The sequence below is a fragment of the Bidens hawaiensis genome, unplaced genomic scaffold (genome assembly GCF_021521415.1).
Source record: "Bidens hawaiensis isolate Kalapana, Puna unplaced genomic scaffold, B.hawaiensis_p1.1 tig00009425_1, whole genome shotgun sequence".
NCBI classification, from domain to species: domain Eukaryota; kingdom Viridiplantae; phylum Streptophyta; class Magnoliopsida; order Asterales; family Asteraceae; genus Bidens; species Bidens hawaiensis.
This window is the reverse complement of record NW_027491697.1, coordinates 835,380-853,885: the sequence shown is the minus strand read 5'-3', so window position 1 is coordinate 853,885 and position 18,506 is coordinate 835,380. Positions and strand designations below refer to the sequence as shown.

Sequence of the window (18,506 nt, the reverse complement as noted above, 5' to 3'; positions counted from 1 at the left end):
ATTTACTCATAAATCCAACCAATGGTCTTCATAGTATAACTCTCAAGTCTCAACCAATTGAAGGAAGAACATAGTTACTACACCTTGATCTCACTAGGATACAAGTCATAAATAACATAGTTAACTAAGCTAAATAAATGGTTATGTATATTTGTGAAAAATATATATTATCGTGGTTATCATATACTAAAATAAACCAAACAATATTTGGCATAGTGATGTATCAAGGTGTTTGATAAGGCTAAAAGGATCAAATCCCATGGATGACGAAATTAGAAAAATCAACACCTAAACTAAATTATACTTTGTTCACAAGTTTCCATTTCCTATATACACCCTATTGTATATCAGTCCATTACACACATATTTCTCCCTATTTTTCTTCTCATATTGCTTTGCTTTTGGGTCACATCATCATGAGGTAAGTTAACGTTTACGATTTACCTCAAACATAAACATACTATAATTGGCATTAGATATTGTTTTATTCTTCCATCAAATCTCTCAAAATAATTGGCGTTAGATATTGTTTTATTCTTCCATCAAATCACCCTTAATTAATATGCAAACCCAATGGCTAAACCGATTTCATACGAGGTGGAAGCCGAATGAATACACAAACCAAATACACTTTCACTAACTCCAATTCCATTCGGTTTGACCAAACCGAAATTACAACCCGGAGTCTGGTGTTGAAATGATAGTGGTGTTGCGGAGCTAACCGGCACCGGATGAACAAGGACGAAGCTTTATGGTGGCCTAGGGTTTTTCCCACCCCCTTTTTACCACCTCAATAGTGTAAATTTACCCGCTTTCATAAAAAATTTAAGTCTGCCCATTATTTATAAAAAAAAATCATACGTATTAAGCCTCCACTCCACGTTTTCATTCAAGTTTTGTCATTCCTAAATAAATCAACTAAAAATATAAATGGCAAACAAACACCATAAAAAATTTGTTATCGCCAAAGTTGTTAAATTTATTTTTTCATTCTTCTTGTAAGTAAATCAGAAAGTATGTTCGGTTTTATATTTTATGGTATTTGCCCGAATATAAATGAATAATCAGTGGTGTGGGTGTGGATAAACATTAATAATCTGCAAAATCGCGTTATGGCCGGCGGCGGTCTACGACTCGCGCTTCCGCCGTACATTCACCACCGTGACAACACTATTACTGCATCACTGAGTAAACAAGGGCAGAGGTTTCTGACATCAGTCGCTACTACCACCACCACCGACGATCCGGCCACAACCGCTAGGCTAATTCGGAAATTCGTAGCTTCAAACTCCAAATCCGTAGCTCTCGATGCCATTTCTCACCTCGTCTCTCCCAATTATAATAATAATAATAATAATAATACCTCTTTCTCTCGCCTCTCTCCTCTAGCATTCCCGGTAACAACCGTCTCGGCTCGTTTATTATTTATTAATTAATTTATATACATGTTTAGTTATTGTTGAATGTTTTCAGAAAAACCTTAAATGAGCCAAACTCGGCTGTGTATTGTGATTTTTTTTAATTTCTTATTCGAACCACAATGAGCTTCCCGTAGAAGGCTCGAGCTCAGGCTCAATAACAAGCTTTATTTGAGACTCGGGATCGGCTCGAGCATGATATGCTCCGTTTCGTTACTTTGTTTAGATCTTTTTATTTATCCGATCTCGAGTAGCTCGCGAGCTTTTTATAATTCACATGATTTAAGCATCATCTGCAAATAACTAAATTTTGTTTTTGTTTTGCAAAATTTAAGTTAATAAAACCTAGGAGAACATGTGCAATTACAGGATTGTATAATCATGAACATCATTCATCATACGATTTAGGTCTGAAAATGCTGTATATGCTTGCAGTTATACATGGAAATTAGTAGAACATCATGGTTTAATTGGAATGCTAAACTGACAGCCGATGTTATTGCTTCACTAGACAAACATCAAAGATTTGATGAAGCACAGACCCTAGTTTCAGAAGCGGAAACAAAATTATTAACACGAGAACGAGACCTTTGTAACTTTTACTGTAACCTAATGGATTCACATTCAAAGCACCAATCAAAGCAAGGGATATTTGATGCATATGAATGCATCAAGCGACTTCATTCACATTCATCATCAGTTTACATTAAGAAACGATCTTATGAATCGTTAATCGGTAGTTTATCTGTGATTAATATGCCTCGTGAAGCAGAGAGTTTGATAGTAGACATGAAGAATAATGGGATTAGACCGTTTGTGTTTGAGTATCGATCATTGAGTTATGCGTATGGAAGATTAGGGTTGTTTGAAGATATGAAGAGAGTTATAGGTTTGATGGAGGATGAAGGTTTTGAGTTAGATGTGGTTTGCTCAAATATGGTTCTTTCTTCATTAGGATCTCATAATAAGCTCATGGAAATGTTGTTATGGCTTAAAAGAATGAAGAACTCCAAAATCCCATTTTCGGTTAGAACATATAATTCGGTTTTGAATCATTGTCATACATTAATGTCAACCTTAGACCAACCAAAAGGGATCAAACCCACCTAGTTAAAAGCACTGCTTCAAAACTTAAACCATGATGAATCTACTTTGATTCAATAATTGATTGAGCCATCGGTTTTGGCTGAGTCAGTGGAGTTGACTTCTTCAGAACTTAAGCTTGACTTACACGGGATGCATTTGGGGTCTGCATACTTGATTCTATTACAATGGTTTGATTATCTTCGTGTGACGTATGCAACAAAGAATCACATGATTCCAGATAATGTTGTAGTCGTGTGCGGCATAGGGAAACACAGTGTTGTTAGAGGCGAGTCGCCTGTTAAAGGATTGGTTAAAGAGATGATGTTGCAAATGAAGAGCCCCTTGAAGATTGACAGAAGGAATGTTGGGTGTTTTGTTGCCCATGGATAAGTTCTTATGAATTGGCTCAATGAAATTTCCTCATAATTTAATCAAATCCTCATTTTATTTGCAAACTACTAACTTACCTTGTGCTTCAGTAAGAATCAACTCTGTATAGGCATTGCAGCAGACCCAATCACTTCAATAGGCATGTTTATTAGTGACTGTTGTAAGTTGTATGATTATTCTGCCAGACTAACTTTAACCGTTGTTCAACTATCTTTTGCTTTTGGAAGGCGGTATTGTATTCAAAAAGGCAAAGGAGCAACTGACTAGTCGCTAACCATTACAAAAAGTATATAGGCTTATATGTTCATACATCGAATGTGCATCACTTGACCCAGTCAACATCGATCTGTTGCAATGCACGGCAAGTAACGCTCTAAGACCATGAGTAGTCATAACTCTCCACCCCCAGGCATTATGCGTCACGTGGCGCCCAGCCAGATTTATGATTTTTTACAAAAACAGGGTGTAGTCATAACTCTCCACCCCCAGACGTTATGCGCCACGTGGCGTCCAATCACTATTAATTTTTTTTGTTTTTTATTAAAATAATCAAATAAGAATATTTATTAAATAAATATTACTTTAAATAAACCAAAAAAACAATCCATCCCTACCATCCAACGTCCATCCCTTCCATCCATCGCGGAAAATTCGTCGGAAAACATCAACTCGCCGTCAACATCCAACCACAACATCACCACCACCCAACAAAACCCTTACCGGTCACCACCACCACCACTGTCAAATCATCTCCGGCCACCGTCAATGGCTACACCACCACCTCCTCCTCCTCCTCCTCCTCCATAAATCCTTCCAACAGTTACAACTTTGAAATTGGTGCCATTTCTTGCGTTTTATACAAAACGCCGGAAAAAATAAAACACCCAAAACGGTGGGGGGGGCGGTGTGCCCCGGCGTTATACACCAAAACGCATCTGGAAACGCTGGACTACGGATGGTCTAACTTTTTATTATTATATTATTATATAAAACGGTTTGGTGTTCATAAATATACTTTGTATTCAGCAAGATGGTTTTAATGTTTTGGATTGGGCCTTGGGGCAATAAAACCATCCGTGGTCTTTAGCAACTCATCTTTTATCTCCCTTAATCACTCTAAATCATCAATCGTCCACCAAACATCATGTTATGTTACTTTTAAAACAACAAGGTGAAATTTCACGAGAACGTGATTCCATTTTTTAAATAAAAATACGAAAGAAGTGGAAAGATTACCTGGTTATCGATTCTTGTGCGTATTTTATATATCTTAATTATTTTTCTGAACTAAAATGTGAAAATGACATTGATTGAACTCAAGGCCGGCCCGTTAGTGTTAAGAAGTAAGGCCTCATAATTTTCATAGTTAGTTTTCGTATATATGTTAAACTGTGGCCCAAATGTTAGGTTTTGTCGGAGTAGTAAAGGCCTTTGTTGGTCAATTAATAATTTTTGACTAAGGTTCGAGTCTTGTTTTCTCTATTTTTTTCTTGTTTTTTATTCTTTTCTTGCCTCGCTTCTTGTCCAGTTTATTTGAGTAATAAAATGTTCCACTAACAAACATGGCTCCATATAATAGTTATAATTTTACACAGACATATTATATACAATTTCTAATAATCAAGAATTGGTGAGGGCACAGAGAGCTATAAATTTTCATTTTAATGCCGACATTTTAATACCAACATATACTAGAGTTAAATTGAAATCGAATATACTAATTAGGTGGTTAAAAAATAGGGAATATATAAAATGAGGCCCGAGAATTTTGTTTTGTATTGAGCCTTCAAAATGGTTGGGCCGATCCTGATTGAACTCTAGAGCTGACTAATAATATTGATGTCATTATATATATTTTTTTGAACGGCCAAATTTCATTAATGTAAGGAGAGTAGCTACTAGCAAGTAGCTATCTCCGAGATTACACATACCAAAACAAAAAGGAAAAAACTCACCAAACTATATAAACACACAATTATGTAACATTAAAGCGAGAATGCACACCAAGTCTCCCAATCTAAACTATACGTTTTACCTCTATTCTTGACCCATAAGAAAGAGAGACGTTTAATGTCTTCTTTTATAGTACTTGCCGATACTATTGATGTCATTATATGTAGTTTTTAATAATAATAATAATAAAATTCTATGTAAATGCTTGTCGTCATAAAATATGGTATTTTACTATTTTAGTGAGTGACTTCCTTCCCGAAATAGAAAGTTAATTCTTATTCTGGTATTTGAGGCACAACGAAAGGCCAACCCAAATAAATGACCCACTTGATTATTGTTAATAATAATAATAATAATAATAATAATCAAATTGACAATAACTCCTGCAAACAAACAAGGGTTTCATGATTCCATCTGCTTCTTCTAGGTATTATTTTCCATCACTCGAATTGGTCATCCATGTATATCGATTGATTCCTTAGGGTTCATTTACATTCATTCCATACCTAATTCATCCATTTTGATTAACAAACAAGCAGGATGACGAAGAAAAGAACGGCGGTTGCCGATATTTGCCGCCGTGAAGTCGGCCGGATTTCAACTCGGAAGTTTGCCAACCGCCTTGCCGCTTCCGAGGTATGTATGGATTATTATTATTATTGTTTACATACATACATATATACATACATATAGATAAATGCTTTATTCTTCTTGTGTATATGTTAGGGTTATATTCATGAATGCAATAAGAGGTAATAGATACAAGTCCACATGATAAATTATCTCATTCATTGCTTAAGATCATAATATAGGCATTCTAGTTAACCTAACTGACCTAATAATAATAAACAATCTCTTATGTGCTTTTAATCTCACTGTTAGTTCCTTCATTATTATAATTGACATATAAGTAAGAACCACTAGAAACTGAGCCAATGTTGGAATCAAATAACTGCCCTACAAAATGACTCTCTGATAGGTTTTTTTTATTATTATTTATCCTTATAGTTCATTTAGATGTAGTGATTGCTCTATGTTTTTTTCATCAAGCAGTGAGTCGAAATTTATAGTTTGTAGCAAGCATGGATTTCTTTCAAAAGAGTTGCCATTACATATTTAGATGACATGTTCTTTGGCTGCATTTTGAACAACTTCGATAATTTGGATTTCTATTTGTCCAACAAATGCACCATTGTTTTCTTCTTTAGATTTCTTATCGCCCTTTTCTATGTCTGTTGCATTAGGAGAAGGCTGATTCCGTTTTGATTATCTCAACAGGTTTCACTATTTTATCATCAGTGTCCTTCAAAAGAGTTCCTTTAGGATCTTTAGTCTTGTCTATAATTTGAGTTATTAACCAGCAGACCAGTAGTTGGGTCTGACTCAGGCATTTTATCAAAAACTCGGTGGACATACCCTTTTTTTTACAAATTGAGGAAAACAGGGTGATTTAAGAATTCATTCTCTCTAGAGATAACATAATTAATTTTTGTGTTGTAGAACAAATGTGCTCACCTTAGAACCTAATGGTCATCTTTTGATTTGCTGAACTCAAAACCATTCAACATTTTCTCCTGTTGTATGTATCATTGTTCATTTATTCAAATTTTGTTAGGGCTTTTTATGTCTAACTGATGCAGCTTTGAAACATTTTGTTAAGAGTCACCAATATCTCATCATCTTGTAATGTATCTTCAATTTCTGGATCAATAATAGTGGATCGAATTAATTGTGGCATACAATTGTTAGGTTTTTGAACTACTTTCTTAGGAAACATTTTATTCTTACAGCTATTGACAGAAAATTCTGGGTGTTTTCTTTCAATCATCACACTGTTCTTATGTTTTACTTTAATTGCTTTTGGAATAAGAATTCGGAATTTGACATTGTTACATAAAAGGATTGAGACAGGACAGATAGTGGAAAACTGTTATTTGACTTATTTCTTTGCATTACAATGTCTGCTTTTATTGACTGTTCCTGAAATGTTTTGTTTTTGTGTTAGTAGGATCTAGTCCTGAGATTTGAACTTTTGAAGAAGCTAAATAAACACAAAGGATGTGTGAACACTATCAGCTTCAATCCAGCTGGAGACATTTTAGTGTCGGGTTCAGATGACAGAAAAGTTATACTTTGGGATTGGGAAACTGGAAATGTTAAACTCTCCTTTCATTCAGGCCACTGTAACAATATCTTTCAAGCAAAGATCATGCCTGACACTGATGATAGAAGCATTGTTACTTGTGCTGCTGATGGACAGGTATTGTTTTGGTTTCTTGGTTAATACTAAGTTAAAACTTATACCAGATGCAAATTATAAGTCAGTTTAAATGCTTACATTATGAGTTCAAGACCAATCATGGATTCTTGGGTTTAATTAGAGGCGGGAAGCAATCTGGGCCTCATCACATGTGGGTCAAAATTGGTCAAAATTAGGGTTTGTAGAAGACTGATATGTAGAAACAACTAAAGGGCTAATAAGTTATTAATGCTTTACTTGGTTTTAGAAAGTGTTGCGATTCAATGCGTTTTTGATCCCAAAAGCCAATGCCAATGCGCGATATAAGAGACTAAAATAAATAAATTTGAGAAAAGGTATGCTTCCAACTTGTTAACTTTTAACCACCAAAGAAGTTTTATGTATAACCAAAAATATGTATTTAAGTCTGTGTGTACAAGTAGTCTATGCATAAGGTACAAGTAACATATGCAGTAACTCACTTTAACTGAGAAAATGGTCGCATCAGATCGCATCACGCTAGAGCACATCGTTCTTGCATCATGGAATTGCAGCGCATGACTCCACTTGATGGGATCTGGTCAGCTCATCGTGCATTATGCATTATGTGCTCCTAATGTGCTCCTAATGCACACATTTTAAAACCAAGAATTTAATGTACAAAAGATGAGAGATATGCAGCTTCAGTTTGTACATAAAGCTTATTTGGCTGTTCATATGTTTTGAAGTTATTTTTCATTTTAGGTAAGACATGCTATAATTCCAGAATGTGGACAAGTAGAGACAAAACTACTTGCAAAACATCAAGGAAGAGCTCATAAACTAGCAATTCAACCTGGAAGTCAACACATCTTTTTTACTTGTGGTGAAGATGGATTAGTCCAACATGTAAGTTATCATCCATTTTTGTGCATAGTTACATGATATGGGTTAGGATCACATACAAATTTCATAATTACTTTGAAATGAGTCATTACGCTACAACAAAATACAAGTAGAGTAATGATAATTACGCTACACTTTACAAGTAGCGTAGTTATTGTTAGTTTAGTTCATTTTGATGTAGAGTAATTATTATTATTCCACAACAAAATAATTACTCTACAACAACATGAACTAGAGTAATAATAATTACGATACTTGCAAACAATTTATTATTCCTCTACTTGAAATTTGTTGTAGCGTAATTACTCTAATCAGAGTACTTATGAAATCACCACCGCCTGGACTTTACCTTCACTTCGAACCTTTTCACGTTGAAAGTGATTTGTTTTTTATCCTAACACTACATGATATATTGTGTTTAATGCCCTATTTCACAGTTTGATCTAAGGACCGGAATGGCTACAGAACTATTTAGTTGCCAACCCCTTCCCGAGAGAACTTATGTAGGAGTCGTTAACCTAAACTCCATAGCTATCGATCCAAACAACCCTAATTTGTTTGTAATTGCCGGCTCAGACGAGTTCACTAGACTATACGACATCCGTCAATATAAACCAAACAGTTCATCTTCACTTGGTAAACCAGCCGATTATTATTGCCCTAAGCATCTAATTGGTGACGATAATTTAGGGATAACCGGATTGGCATTCTCGGATCAAAGCGAACTTGCAGTATCTTATTGTGAAGAATCCATTTATCTCTTCTCAAAAGGCACGGGTTTGGGGAGCGATGTGAATGCAATATTGGATAATCCTTTAACGGGGTCGGATACCGAGATGGAAGCTGATAATGAAGGTGGGGTTAAAGTGTATAAGGGACATAGAAACTGTATGACAGTGAAGGGGGTTAATTTTTTCGGACCGAAGTGTGAGTATGTTGCGAGCGGGTCCGATTGTGGGCGGATGTTTATTTGGAGGAAAAGTGATTCCGAGCTTATTCGTGTGATGGAAGCGGATAAGAAAGTGGTTAATTGTATTGAATCGCACCCGCATATGACTACGCTTGCGAGTAGTGGGCTTGAAAGCGATATAAAGATTTGGACGCCCACTGCGGTGCAGAAAGCAACTCTGCCTGCAAGGATTGATAAGGTATGGCTCCTAATTTTCTATATTATTAAAAGCCATAGTGTATAGAAAGTATAAATTTAATTATGTTTTTTTTAAATGATAATTGATTTTTACAAATTAATTTAGGGGGTTGGTCCGTTTAAATGCTTTGGCTGGCTTGCTCTATTTCACTTTTAGCCAAGTTTTTGAATTTGACTTCTTTGACCTGTTGGTGGGGGTGTAAATGAGTCGAGCCGCTCATGTGCTACTCAAAATCGGCTCGCTAAAAGTTTTAATCGAGCCAAGCTTAAAAGAAGCAGAGCTTGAGCATATGCCTGAGCTTCATGTACGAAACTTGGCTATGCTCACAAGCTAAACGAGCCCATTATATCTATAAATATAATAATTTTTATGTATGTAATTTATATTACACAATGAAAATGTTATATATAACTTTGATAAAATTACCAAAAATTACCAAAAAGTATATATGGTTAAGTTCGCATTTCGTCCTTGTGCTTTGGCCATTTTAGCGTACAAATTATATTTAAAAACCTCGATACTGAGGCGCAATGATCTTATTTTTTAATCATTACCGTCACCGTGGTTTCCGTTCTTGCGATTTCAGTTCAAATGGCTAACACCATCTGCTTTTTCAGTTAAAATTTTTATGAATTGAACAAAATACCCTTGTATATGAAAAATAAAATTATAATCATGAATATATATAAAAGTAATTTAATATGTATATAATAAAATAGTTAATAAACAATAAATGAGCCGAAATCAAGCTTTAATTTTTTCACAAGCTTTGAATGTAAGGTTCGAAGTGAACCGAGGTTGAGCTTGAGATATGCTAAGATAAAATATTAATCCAAATCAATTATTTCTGAATAAACTACCAGTATTGAATCATCATTTTGTTCTAATGTATTGCTATTATTTTTCTGTGCAAGGTTTTCGAGCCTCGTCGTTTTCGTTTCTTTCCTTACTTTGATTCCGAATCCGATGATGAGTATTACTCCAATGAGTACAATGATGATACTTCCAGCAACCAAAGTGACGACAGCATGGATGATGAATTTGATGATGAAGATGAGTATGATGATGACGACGACGACGATGATGACGACGGCGACGATGATGATGATGAGGAATTGGATGAAGATGATAATTCTGATTTTATCAACGAGGATGAAGTTATTGAAGATCCACCACATGAGGATAATTCTGATCTTTTTGACAGTGCACGCAACGAGGAATATGGCGATTCGCGTGATGATTTTCGTGATGATGAGCAATGACAAAGGTGGTTCGGTTTGAGATCATTGTGAAAATATGTCGGGTGATGGTGTTGTTTGCAATTTGTGTTTTGTTTGACATCGTGCCACAGCTTCTTGCAACGCGAATGAGTCGCGACTCAGTGATACAAGATGGTGCGATGAAGAAGAAGAAAAGATTTTGAAGGAATGCATAATAATAAGACATGCCTCAGATGTATATAGCAAGTGAAGAAACTTATAGAGCTTAAATAACAGTGATTGTGTTTCTCGTAATTTATAGGGTTTTGCTTCGGTTTGATACACTTTTAGTTATGTTATTTTGCATCTCATTTTCTGAATAACTAACTATAAATTCCAAATTTGAAGTTAGGGTGACTTAAAAGAGCTCAAAGTAAATATATCTGGTCTTTGACATCTTTAAGGACCTGGTTTTGTTGAGTGGAGGCAAGAGACAATTGGCGAGAGTAATAGAGCTTGAAGGTTTTGTATGGCTAATGATCAAATGCACAGTACTTGGGGATTTTGGGGTTGTTTGTTTGATCTATGGCTGTGGCTAGGTTTTAATCGGTACGGCTGGAGCAGGGCAAATAAGGTTGAAGAAAGCTATTTAATTCGGCTGACAACTGCGCTTGGGCGTGCTGAAGTGGGTTGGTGGCTAATTGTCTGAATATGCTGGCCATAAGGAACTAGAGTCATTGGCTAATAGCAAAAAAAACATCCTACTCCTACCATCCCATTTTGTATGAAAAAAATCACTCAACCTAATATTGGAATGTTAAGAAAAGGGAAAATTCTTAAAATATGACAAATAAGGAGAGATTTCTAATTTAGGCCAAAGAAATTGAAAAATCCTATAATGAGCCATTGAAAACTCACGAAGCCATGACATTTGGGTTCGTGCCCTGAGTTTTCGCTAGCCACTAATATTGCCACGTGTTATATGTCTGACCCCACCCGTGAGCATTCAAGCCAAATCCGTCTGACCCATGAGATTTCAAGCCAAAACTGTTTCCTCGAAAACCATCTCCTCCGTAATGTTTCATCATGCTTTTATTTCCTTCGTGAGATTTGGAAAAAGTTTCAATGGTGGTAGTGTGGGTGGTGAAGGTGATGAATCAATGGTGGGAGACTATGGTTTCAATAGACTGATTTTGGCATTGTGTATAGGGTATACCAAGAATGATCTTAAGCTGCCAGCAAGCAAATAGTAACTGATAGTTAAAAAGTCAATACTGACTATAATACAGTTAACTACAAAAAAAGTCAACGTTGACAAAAAGGTCAATTGTGGAAAAGTTTTTTGTGATTCAGACATCAGTTGGGAGTTCGAGAATTTGTATTAAGGGACGGTATTAATATGCAATTCAAATTAATATGGTTAATTGGGTCTATTGGTTCTTAAGGAGTTCAAAAACCAACCCAACCCCGCCCCAAAGCGACCAGCCTAACAAGAAATAAAATACCACATTAATATTTTTTTTTCCTTTAATTTCTATCAATATCAGTATCATTTGATGTAACTCTTGAAGAAGAAAACTGATTAAAGTTAGCTCCTTTTTTCTTTTAATTTCAACCTTACAACCAAAGTATCATATTCCATATTTTATGTTCCCTATACTTTAACTGAGTGCAAGGATTTGAAGTGAGCTAACAAAATACTTGGAGTGCATTAAGAGCTGAGGACAGAGGAGCGAATTTCTTATGAATATAGAACACATCATCTCTTTAGTTCTCTAATCTTCTTGTATTTATTGCAGTCGCTTGCATAAGTGAAACAATCCAACGGAGATGGCTGGTTCATCGGAGGTTTCTGCGAAAATAGCAAACTTCAAGTATGAGGTAGTATCTGCGGTTAAGGTCTCCAACTTTGTTTCAGTGAAGCTTTCTGGACACAGAAACTATAAAATCTGGAAGGCCCAGATGCTTTGCCTTATAAAGAGTCAGGAGTTGCTTCACATCATTGATTCTGAACATCCTTTTCCAGAGGATAAGGGCGCCCGCATGATTTCTAAATATGACAAACTTGTCAAAGGTTGGATTTTGGATACTCTTGAGCCGGATGAGGAATCCGTGCTCAAGGATGTCCGAGACTTGGGTACGACCCAAGAGGTATGGATGAAATTAGAATCAACCTTTAATCGGCTAATAAGCGATACAGAAGAAGGTACTAACTTAATTTGGCAGGGTCGACTTTATGACTTTTGAATTCATTTCCTTTTCTTAATATTGAAATGAAATGTAGGCGATTCATTGCATATTTTCAGCGCACATATATTGGCATTAAGTGTTATCGTCTCCGACTTTGTTTCATTGAAGCTTTCTGGCCACAGCAACTATTATATCTGGAAGGCTCAGATGCTTAGCCTCATAGAGAGTAAGGAGTTGCTTCACATCATTAATGCCGAGTATCCTTTTCCGGAGAATAAGGGTGTCCACATGATTTCGCAGTACGACATACTTGTCGAAGGTTGGATTTGCACTACTATGGATGAACAACTGGTCAAGCATTTCGTTGAATACCCTTCGGCACAATCTATATGGAGGAAACTAGAATCCATCTATAGAGAAGGTACGCTCATTATTAACTAGCAAGTATTTGATTTGATTTCCAGTAGTAGATATGTGAGTGAACAGTAACTCAGCTTTTGAATTTATATCTTTCCTGAAATACTGAAATGAAGTGCAGGTGATGTTTCTGCACTAAGAGAAGACCTGAAATATATTCAGGTATCAAATGTTAACGTGTCCAACTTTGTTTCAGTCAAGCTTTCTGGTCACAACAACTATGGTATCTGGAAGAAACAGATGACGTGCCTCTTACATAGTCAGGAGTTGGCTCACATCCTTGAGGTTAAAGCTCGGCATACACGGGATGGTGGGCATATGACTAAAAAATATGACAGCCTTGTCTTAGGCTGGATTTTAGGTACTATGAACGACCAACTGCTCGAGACCTTCACATGTTACAGTTCGGTTCAACTTTTATGGAGTCGACTAGAATCAAAGTATAATTCACCAGAAACCAATATAGGATCACCAATAGTGGGTATGTATGCATGCATGCATGTATGTATGTATGTATGTATGTATGTATGTATGTATGTATGTATAAACTGCCACATATTTGATTTCCCATAGTAGAAATGCTAGTACGCCATTTTATTTTATTTTTGGACTTCATGTCTCAAATACTGAAATGAAATGCTTCAACAGATTCAGTAGGATTTACATTCGGGATAGAATCCGTTAGTGACGTTCCAGAAATGGAAAGCACAGACAGCAACAGACTTAAGAAAGAGTTGTATGAAGCCGCTGTAGAAGGGTGTTGGTTGAAAGCAAAATCCATCTTGAAAGTCCATAAAAGTGCAGCCACAGAGGCTATCACCGCAAATGGCAACACAATCCTTCACTTAGCAGTTCAAATGGGCCACAACTACTTTGTTGAAAAGCTGTTGGAGCTTTTAAAAGATGGAGAAGATATTGAAAAGAAAAATATTAAGGGTCGAACAGCCTTACACATTGCTGGAATGGTTGGTAATGAACACGCAGCGCAACTTTTGGTTAACAAGAGGAAACAATTGTTGCTGATTCTAGACCATGACGGACGGTCACCTGCGGGTTGCGCTTTTACCAATTCGAAGATCAATGTATCTGCATATTTGTATAAATCTCTACTATCTTCTGATTTAAGCGGTTATCCAGAGAACTATCAACAAAATGCTATCTATCCTACTATATACACGAAACAATATGGTGAGTAGGTGATACTAGGGGTGGCGATTGTGTCAGGATGAGTGATTGAATTGATAAACCTGAACACGACCCATAATGTATTTAGTTATGTCGAAGACATCAATCCTAACATGCACACACTTGAATAAAACCCAATTAGTTAAATTATATACACGAGTCACAGGATTGATGGGCTCTACACAGTTTGTTAATGGTTTAAACAGGTTGCGATCAACTTATAAGCTGGCCGGTTGCAATGAATAAGTTAAATGAAAATCTGATTATTTTATATACAGAATCACCACTCTTAGTCCTAGTTATTTATGTGATTAGAAGTTGGAACAGTTTAAAATATTCTCATGTTAATTCTTGCAGATTTAGCAGGAAAAATGCTCAATAAATTCCCCGAAGTTGCTATGAAATATGGTATCATATTGAAAGCAGTAACTATCAGTTTCCCAACGGATCTTGGCTTCACGGAGTCTATTATCTATCCATGTATTTCTCTAACTTCATTTTTTTAAAATGCCACGAACCCAATAGATACGTTAATTTGAACTCATTTATTCCACTAATACTACTATGTCTTTCTTGCAGCTTTCAACAATGTCCTTGAGAAAACAGTTGTGAGAGGTTCGCTGCTATTTCACTTGAAGTTTTTGGATAAATGTGCTGATGACATTTCACGCGTAATGAAAATCTGTAATGACATGTGTTATAGCTTGTTAGGGAGAACTTCCGTGATATTACTTGGTGAGTATGGTTTTTTCATGTTGTTACAGAGTTGAACAATGAAAATAGATGGTGAATACCCGATTGAATTGATCGGTACTATATATAGATATACGTGTGACACTAGTTACAAATTTGGGGTTTTTTTTGCGCAGTCCCAATAACCACACTTTATCTAATATATGAGTTGATTTGTCTCCTTATTCTGATGCTCCATTTACCCATCTCTGTGTTGTATTTCCTTTTGTGGAAGGTTTTTGTACTTACAGGTAAGCGATTACATATTAATCTAAGGATGGAAACTTGAATCAATCACTGTGTTTACCTTAATTATATTGCAGTGCCCCAGTCAAGAATATAGAGAAGAAAAAAGAGTACAAAGAAGCTAGGAAGCTTCTGAGCTTGATATGTACACAGATGGGCAGATCAAATACAGATTACGGTAGATCAATTATTGAAGCTGTACACCAAGATACTTACGAGGTTGTTGATGAGATTCTCTTCAGGTCACCGTCTACCATCAACTGCAAGGATGAAGAAGGGAATAACATTGTCCAGTTAGCAGTAATAAACCGTTCAGAAAAAGTATACAACCTTATCTACCACATAATTGAGTCCTATAGAGGAATTACGGATTCTTCTGGGAATAATCTTGTGCACTTAACCGGAAGATTAGCACCTACATTTGTACTTGGTCGTACTACCGGTGCAGCACTGCAACTACAACGAGAGCTTATATGGCATAATGTATGTCACAATTAAAATATAAGACCTCATGCTGTTCACTTTGCTCTCTAGTTGCATAAATTATAACTCAGTTGAATTATACAGGAAGTGAAGAAGCTCATGTTACCTCTAGACCTTATGAACGAAAATATCCATAAAGAGACACCAGCAATGTTGTTCACTAGGGAACACCAAGAGTTGTTGAAGCAAGGAGAGACCTGGATGAAAACAACTGCTGAATCATGTGTTGGGTTATTTTTTGTCCATGAGAAAACCCGACAACAATACTAATCTTCATGGGTTATTACTATTAATATTATTTAGTAATAAATGAAAAAAAAAGGAAAACAATAATTATTATTATTGCTCGTCATCAGTATGACAAAAGGAAATAAGGGGTGCTGTTTTTGGTTATTGGGCCGTGACCCTCATAGCCACAATATTCTTCTTTGTGGGCTTTACGTAGAGAACAAGAACCAATAATATATAAAAGGTTTTTGGTTTGTGTTGATTACTTTTGACAGCCGACAAACACAAATACATAAAAGGTTGGGGTTTTCTTCTTTCGACACAGCAGCAAGCAAAGAAGAACTTTTTATTGCTCCAAGGCTTTTGGTGTTTTGTGAAGATAAGGAACGTGCCAGAGATCGACTCATTCTCTCGTTGGTGATACCTCTTATTCGTTACTCTTTTGTAGTTTGTTTCCATATACTTGAAGATTGTTTGTACCAAGTATATGATGATTTGTGTATGCCTCTAGTTTTACCTAGAGAAGAACTTTTGTATTGCTCATTATTGGTGATATTGGATTTGAAGCTGCTCTAGTAGTCCCGTGGTTTTTTACTCTCGCCTTGAGAGTTTTTCCACGCTAAAATTATTGTGTCCTATTTACTTTTAAATTACCCTATTTGTTTGCATCCTTATTGGTTCATTCGGGTCGGGAAAAAGTTTAGCCAAACGAAGATTAATTCCGCACTTTTAGTTTACCGTTCGTGGCTAGGTGGTCGTTTTTTCCCAACAGAGTGGTATCAGAGCTTCGGCTCTTGTTCTTGGGTTAAGACTTGTTTGAACGATGGAAGCTAATACGGGTAGGATGGTGAGTTTGAATGGTTCTAATTATCATGTTTGGAAAGGCAAGATGGAAGAACTCTTTATGTGAAGGATTATTATTTGCCTGTTTTTAGTACCGATAAACCTGCAAATAAAACTGATGAAGAATGGAATATTTTGTATCGGAAGGTTTGCGGGTATATTCGGCAATGGGTTGATGATAATGTTTTGAACCATATTAGCGGGGAGAGTCATGCTCGTACTCTATGGACCAAGCTTGAAGAGTTGTATGCTCGGAAGACCGGGAACAATAAGTTGTTCTTGATTAAACAGTGATAAACTTGAAATACCGTGATGGAACTCCTGTTACTGATCATTTGAATGTTTTTCAGGGTGTTATTAATCAGCTTGCAGGTATGGGTATTAAGTTTGAAGACGAGATACAAGGTTTATGGCTTCTTGGTACTTTACCGGATTCTTGGGTGACTTTTAGGACATCATTGTCCAACTCCGCGACAAACGGTATTATCACTATGGAATTGGCTAAAGGTAATATTATCAATGAAGATATGAGAAGAAAGTCACAAGGTTCCTCTTCACAGTCAGATGCCTTGGTTACCGAAAGTAGAGGGAGAAGCCATAGCAGAGGTCCGAGTAATAGAGCAAAGCACCGTAGTAAGTCCAAAGGGAAGTTTGAAGAATATGAGTGTCATCATTGTGGTAGAAAAGGGCACACAATAAAATATTGCAGACAGCTGAAAAAGGAGAACAAGAAGGCTAATTACAACAATAAAAAGAACAACTACAAGAAAGATGACGGTGATGAATGTACTTCTGAAACTAGCACTGCCACCGAAGAATTTTATATTTGTTGTGATTATGATAGGGTGAACATTACACGTGATGATTCGAGTTGGGTTGTTGACAGTGGTGCTACTTGTCATGTGACATCACAAAGGGATTTTTATTCGTCTTATACTCCTGGTGATTTTGGGAATGTCAAGATGGGTAATAATGGGCTATCAAAGATCGTTGGTGTTGGGATGTTTGTTTGAAGTTTGATACTGGGATGGATTTGGTTTTACACAATGTGAAACATGTTCCGGATATTAGACTTAATTTGATCTCCGCAGGCACATTAGATGATGATGGTTTCCACAGTACCTTTGGTGGTGGAATTTGGAAACTCACACGTGGTTCGTTGATCGTGGCAAGAGGTGAAAGAACTTCAAAGTTATACATGGCACACCCAAAGATTTCCAGAGACTCGGTTAATTCATTGACGAATTCTGATGCGACTGATATGTGGCATAAGAGACTTGCTCACATGAGTGAAAAGGGGATGTCTATTTTATTAAAGAAAGATGCCTTGTCCGGTGTGAAAGATATTCATTTGAAGAAGTGTTCTCATTGTATGAATGATAAGCAAAAGAGAGCTTCTTTTCATAGTCATCCGCCTCATAGAAAAGAAAGTATACTTGACTAGGTGCATTCAGACGTATGTGGTCCTATGAAGACTAGAACACTTGGGGGCTGCTTATATTTTGTCACATTTATAGACGATCATTCGAGGAAGGTATGGGTTTATACTTTAAAGTCTAAAGATCAAGTATTTGATGTGTTTAAGCAGTTTCATTCCCTAGTTGAGAGACAGAATGGGAAGAAGCTCAAGTGTGTTCGTACAGATAATGGAGGTGAATACATTGGTCCTTTTAATGCTTATTGCTGAGAGAATGGTATTCGACACCAAAGGCTACCTCCTAAGACACCACAGTTGAATGGTTTAGCAGAACGGATGAACCGAACCTTGGTTGAAAGGTTTAAGTGTTTGCTCTCACATGCAGGGTTGCCTAATTCCTTTTGGGGAGAAGCTTTACATACAACGGTACATGTTATTAATCCTACT

General features: G+C 36.4%; 2 protein-coding genes and 1 pseudogene across 3 annotated transcripts; all 3 read left to right on the top strand.

Moving 5' to 3' along the window:
* Positions 1-1,112: 1,112 nt before the first annotated feature.
* LOC143532253 (pentatricopeptide repeat-containing protein At2g17033 pseudogene) lies at positions 1,113-2,989 on the top strand (annotated as a pseudogene). Its single transcript, XR_013135142.1, has 2 exons — positions 1,113-1,397; positions 1,854-2,989. The product of XR_013135142.1 is annotated as a pentatricopeptide repeat-containing protein At2g17033 pseudogene (transcript).
* A 2,398-nt stretch (positions 2,990-5,387) lies between these two features.
* On the top strand, positions 5,388-10,667 carry LOC143532289 (uncharacterized). Its single transcript, XM_077027377.1, has 5 exons — positions 5,388-5,483; positions 6,856-7,107; positions 7,831-7,974; positions 8,409-9,119; positions 10,034-10,667. The coding sequence occupies exons 1-5, from the start codon at positions 5,388-5,390 to the stop codon at positions 10,379-10,381; spliced, it is 1,551 nt and encodes a 516-aa protein (XP_076883492.1). The 3' UTR covers positions 10,382-10,667.
* Positions 10,668-12,399: 1,732 nt separating this feature from the next.
* Positions 12,400-15,069, top strand: LOC143532268 (uncharacterized). Its single transcript, XM_077027360.1, has 5 exons — positions 12,400-12,524; positions 12,603-13,406; positions 13,574-14,113; positions 14,468-14,590; positions 14,690-15,069. The coding sequence occupies exons 2-5, from the start codon at positions 13,166-13,168 to the stop codon at positions 14,878-14,880; spliced, it is 1,095 nt and encodes a 364-aa protein (XP_076883475.1). The 5' UTR covers positions 12,400-12,524; positions 12,603-13,165; the 3' UTR covers positions 14,881-15,069.
* The last annotated feature ends 3,437 nt before the right edge of the window (positions 15,070-18,506 follow it).

What these genes read in the sequence shown, in the direction of transcription:
- LOC143532289 (XM_077027377.1), top strand. Translation starts at nt 5,388, where the DNA reads ATGACGAAGAAAAGAACGGCGGTTGCCGATATTTGCCGCCGTGAAGTC. An exon ending in CTTGTGCTGCTGATGGACAG is followed by an intron (nt 7,108 to 7,830) that starts GTATTGTTTTGG and finishes TTTTCATTTTAG; the next exon opens with GTAAGACATGCTATAATTCC. An exon ending in AAGATGGATTAGTCCAACAT is followed by an intron (nt 7,975 to 8,408) that starts GTAAGTTATCAT and finishes CCTATTTCACAG; the next exon opens with TTTGATCTAAGGACCGGAAT.
- LOC143532268 (XM_077027360.1), top strand. Translation starts at nt 13,166, where the DNA reads ATGACGTGCCTCTTACATAGTCAGGAGTTGGCTCACATCCTTGAGGTT. An exon ending in TATAGGATCACCAATAGTGG is followed by an intron (nt 13,407 to 13,573) that starts GTATGTATGCAT and finishes ATGCTTCAACAG; the next exon opens with ATTCAGTAGGATTTACATTC. An exon ending in GGAGTCTATTATCTATCCAT is followed by an intron (nt 14,591 to 14,689) that starts GTATTTCTCTAA and finishes TCTTTCTTGCAG; the next exon opens with CTTTCAACAATGTCCTTGAG.